General features: G+C 45.3%; 1 protein-coding gene across 3 annotated transcripts in view; it reads right to left on the reverse strand.

Moving 5' to 3' along the window:
• Positions 1-3,178, reverse strand: part of Lrrc49 (leucine rich repeat containing 49) — a 157,242-nt gene extending 154,064 nt beyond the window's left edge. For all 3 annotated transcript variants that reach the window (XM_023712689.1, XM_004628769.2, XM_004628770.2), the window contains exons 1-2: positions 2,960-3,178; positions 2,260-2,316 (exon numbers count right to left, since the gene is read on the reverse strand). In XM_023712689.1, the coding sequence (XP_023568457.1) occupies positions 2,260-2,316; positions 2,960-3,007 (105 nt within the window). In that variant the 5' untranslated portion in view covers positions 3,008-3,178. The remainder of the gene's footprint in view (positions 1-2,259; positions 2,317-2,959) is intronic.
• Between the last annotated feature and the right edge of the window lie 1,407 nt (positions 3,179-4,585).

The raw sequence follows: 4,585 nt of genomic DNA on the forward strand, positions 1-4,585 counted from the left end.
TGATATAGAGCATACTATTATTATGTTATTTTGAATTTTTAAAATTTTCTTCATAAAATAAAGTTAAAAAAATTAAACCACAGAGCTGAGCAATCTGAAAAAACTGTAGCTCCAGCAGAAACTAAGTACCTGTAACATGTGGCCCAGGACAGCATGTCTGCTGAAAAATTGCACTGAAAATTACAATGGTGTACTACTTTGCCATAAATAAGGACAAACTGGAGGCATTTTTACATGCACCTTGAGCCCACAACCTTACGTGAAATAAAGCACGCACAAGCTCGAATAGTGCACTGTTTCTTCCATGTCAGAAACCCAAAGTATAAGTAAGGCGCAAAATAGAGCACAGATATTAGGAAGTGGGACGAACTTTTTCAAGTGGGAAGGAAAGGAGAGACGGGAAAGAGGAGAAAGGGACTTACAGGAAAAGATTAAAGGAAAAACGGAAAGAGAAGTTTTACAAATGGGGAGGAGAAGGATTGGAAGAATGAGAAGAGAAGGAAAAAAGACTTCTGATGTGTCACGCACGCGTGTCAGTCCCCATGACTAATGTGATCATTATGTTCTGCAAACATGTATTTATATATATACAGAATATATATAGATATACATGAAGATGACCCACAAAAATCTTTAAATGCATATCTTAAAAGAATCATTATGCCTGTCATTCACCCATAGTCTATATACAACTTCAGCATTTTCATTACACTCTTACAATTTGTAGGAGGTGACAGTGTTTTCCCAGAACTTAGGCTCAGGAGAGAGAGCAGGATAGGATTGAATATGATCTGGGTGATACACAGAAACGCCTAGAAATACTATAACGGTAGAAATAGGATTTGTCCAGTGAAAATTTGGACACATCTGAAGGGGAGCCCATTACACCCAATTATACTAAGGAGTATTTTTCAGTTAGTCTTGCTCAGTGATGTTTACTGGAAATGGTCCAATGGTCTGTATTCCAAGTGTCCAGTTTTAGATGTATACACACATTGTAACCAGCTGCCCCCTGCTTGACCAGCAGTCCTTCCACGCCCCGTCCTTATTCCTTTCTTCACGTTTTTATCTGTAAACTCTGCTCTTTACTTTAGGATTCCTCCAGAGACGGATATTTAGCAAGATTTTCATCAGTAACTGAATTATGACTTTTAGAGGTATCCCGTCGTACCAGAACAAACACTGTGTTTGGTCATGAGACACAGTTACATATATGTTTGGCGAATTATGTTTGAGTGCTGAATTGAGGCAAGAGCGGGAGAAAAACATTTGTCTCAAAATCTCAAAAATGGGAGCTGGGAAGATATCTCAATGCCACATGCTGTGCTGACTCTGGGACCCCGGGACCATGAGATCCCGGGATCCGGGGACCCTGGAACTCCAGGTGCACCGTGCTGGCCACTGAAACTGAGCCGTGATGGCACACACCTGTAAACCCAGCGCTGGGGAGGCTGAGACATGATGATCACTATTAGTCTGAGCTGAGTAGCAAGACCCTGTGCCAAATGAATAAATAAATAAAATATTTTTTTTAAATCTCAAAAGAAAAAAAAAAGCCAAGAATTCTGGAAATGTCAGAGATGCCATGGGAAAAAAAGATTCTTGCATTCATAACATTAAAATATTCTAAATAATATTAAACCTATACTCTTTCCACCACTAACCTAGTTTTTCTTCCCTGCTTTTAAATGAAATGTGTAGTTATACATTTCAAATTTCTGTATTTTATCTGTTCTAAGATACCATCAGTAGTCGGCCCAATTAAACTTTGATCATGCCACCAATTCTAAGGACTTTCATTTCAAAAATACTTGAATACCAAAATCCTTGCTTCTTGTAATCAAAGAAATGACATTTTTCTAAAAGAAAGCTAATTTTGACTTTATGCAGGCAGAAAATAAAAATCAGCTTTACACAGTAGATCAAAGTAAATATACTTAAGGGGCTGGTGAGATGGCTCAGTGGTCTAAAGCACCTACTTAGAACAAGCTTAGCAAAGCACAGGGACCGCGCGGTTCAATCCCCCAGCACCACATGCCAGCCCGCCCCGCCCCCTGGTGGGCTGAGCTGGCCACACACACACACACACACACACACACACACACACACATAAATAAATAAATAAAATGTTAAAAAAAAAAAAAAAAGTAAATATACTTAAGAGTTTCCAGTTCAGAAGCTGCTCTTGAAACCATGTTACTTGTGTAGAATTTATAACAATTTCTTTCCCATTTAAAGACCAAGATGTTTCAATCTTACCTTGTGTTTTTCGGGAAGGGATGACGTTTGAATAACAAGATGAAGCCCGCAATTCACCTGAAATAGAGAGAATCCATAGTATGTGCTCTTGGCCCCATGTGCATACATAGACATGCTCCCCCAGGGTACAGGTAACGTCATTTTTTTTTTTTTAAATGAGAGAGCAACAGGCTACCTCTCTTTGTTTGCTCCTGGTAAATGGTCGCACTGTGAGGGCTTGCTGAATCAATAAAATCATCGGACGGTTTCATTCATTTATTTTTCTGCAAAAATGTCGGCACCAACGTAACCCTCCTTTTGCTATCTTGGGCGTTTTGACCCTTGCAGTTTTAAGCCTAAATGCATAAATCAGTGGATCGGGTAAAGGAGGCAGGAATGCCTAATAGTAGGTGATGCTCAAGGAAGATCAAAGAAAAGAATGGAATTCATTAGTTAAAGGAATTTAAATGACCCCGGGCCTCTCACGGAAGACCAGCTCCACCTTCTGGGAAGCCCAAATCCTGAACCACACCGAGTGCTCATCCTACAAAATTAAATATGCCCCCAGATGTCTTGGTTCCGCCCATGAACCCTAAGCCTAGCTCCAAGAGTCTGAAGAGACTTGGTCCCAAGACTACGACCCATCACCTGAGACAACGACGCCGGTCACAAAGGACACCACCAAAGCGAACAAATAACGAAGTAGGAAGGCTCCACCTACGTTGTTTGCAGAACGGCCAGAAACAGAGCGGTACTTCCCGGGAATCATGGCAGGAGACGGGCAAGGATGTCGGATCTGTCTTTGAGGTGAAGCTACAGCAGAGGTTCAGAGACCAAAGGGGGTCATCTCCCAGGCAACCCGCTCTGGGGGTTACCATAGAAACTACCACTTCCGGTCTGGTCCTCTCCCAAACGGACTGGCTGACAGACTCGTGACAGTTTTGGGCGGTATGTGGCGGGCGGGGGGCTGGGGGTACAAGGGGACAATGCGTCACCACTTCCTCGTTTTGTTTTCCGGGCCCGGTAGAAACACAGCGGGGAGTATCGGGAGCTGGGAGCGCCGGGGAAGAGGCCGAACACCTCGGTCGCTATGGCAACCGCCACTTCCGGTCCGTTCTTCTATTCGGCTCGCCCGGCGCGCAGCCCGCGCGAAATTTGGATCCCGCTGCCCGCGCCTCCGGGTGGTGCAGAGAGCCCCGCCAGGGAGCGGGAGCGGGGCCGCGGGGGCGGAGGGAGCTGGGGGAGCCCCGGCGAGGCTCGAGCCCCGGCGGGGAGGAAGCAGCCCGAGGCGGAGCTGGCGGGCGAGGCTCCACGCCCCGGCCGAGATTCCCGTTTCCTCCCAGGTGCAATCCCGAGGGTGCCTGAGACGCGATCTCCAGGTAGCGTTCGGTGACTTTGGAATTCTGGGAGCCATGAATTTCTTCCGCCTGAGCATCCCTCCGTCTCAGGAGCACGCGAGCGTGGTCCTTCGGAGTCAGTCGCCTTCGCTCGAGATTCCACAGTTTTGTTTTGTTTTAATAGACAGGGTTTACAATTGGAGCAGTAAATCTTGAAACAGTGCGTAATATATGACTTAAACTTGAAGACCGTGAGTGATACCTGTCAGAATTGCCAGGGGAAGGCAGCTGGGAAGCTACTGATTGCAAAGAGCTGAATGCTGCCTTCCCGCCCCTAAGCTTCTTGTGGCTGATACCTGCTGGCCAGAAGTCCCTAGTGAGCTAATTTTCTAATCCATAGGGATTGAACTCAGGGCCTTATGCTTGCCAGCCAGGCAAGCACTTACTCCACTGAACTATCCCCCTGGCCCCTTCTTTGAGTTATTGAAACTTGAATATTGTCGCCATTATATAGGTTAAATTGTGGCTCGTAATTGAGTCTAAAAGGGGTTCATTTCTAGATATGGGAAAAGCTCACCAAGCCATTAGGTCGCCCGGCTGGGACACTTGGCTTTAAATACAGAGGTGCACTTGTAGAGTTTGCAAGCTGCAAGGATCCTTAGTGCTCACCTGGTACAAAGCCACAGCTTCTGCAGAAGGAAACTCAATCAGAAGGTTAATAATTTCCTCAAGGGCCTGTATTTGTAGCAGCCAAGCCAATATTCTGTCATGTCAACCTGCTTTCTATATTGAAGTGGATGCTTAAGACCCTTGAATGGTATTCTGCAATTATTAGGGCAAAGAAAAAGATTAACGTAATTTCTGTGACCCTGCATGCTTTTTGCCCCCGCTTGCCACACCAGCTGTATTCCCAGCCACTGTCCTTGTTCCTCACCTGCACTTGGCACTGCTTACCCTTTCAGTTCTTGGGCACACTATATTCCACCCGAGACTTTGCTCAGTTGTACCAT

The sequence above is a fragment of the Octodon degus genome, unplaced genomic scaffold, assembly GCF_000260255.1.
Source record: "Octodon degus isolate 3935 unplaced genomic scaffold, OctDeg1.0 scaffold00026, whole genome shotgun sequence".
Classification (NCBI taxonomy): domain Eukaryota; kingdom Metazoa; phylum Chordata; class Mammalia; order Rodentia; family Octodontidae; genus Octodon; species Octodon degus.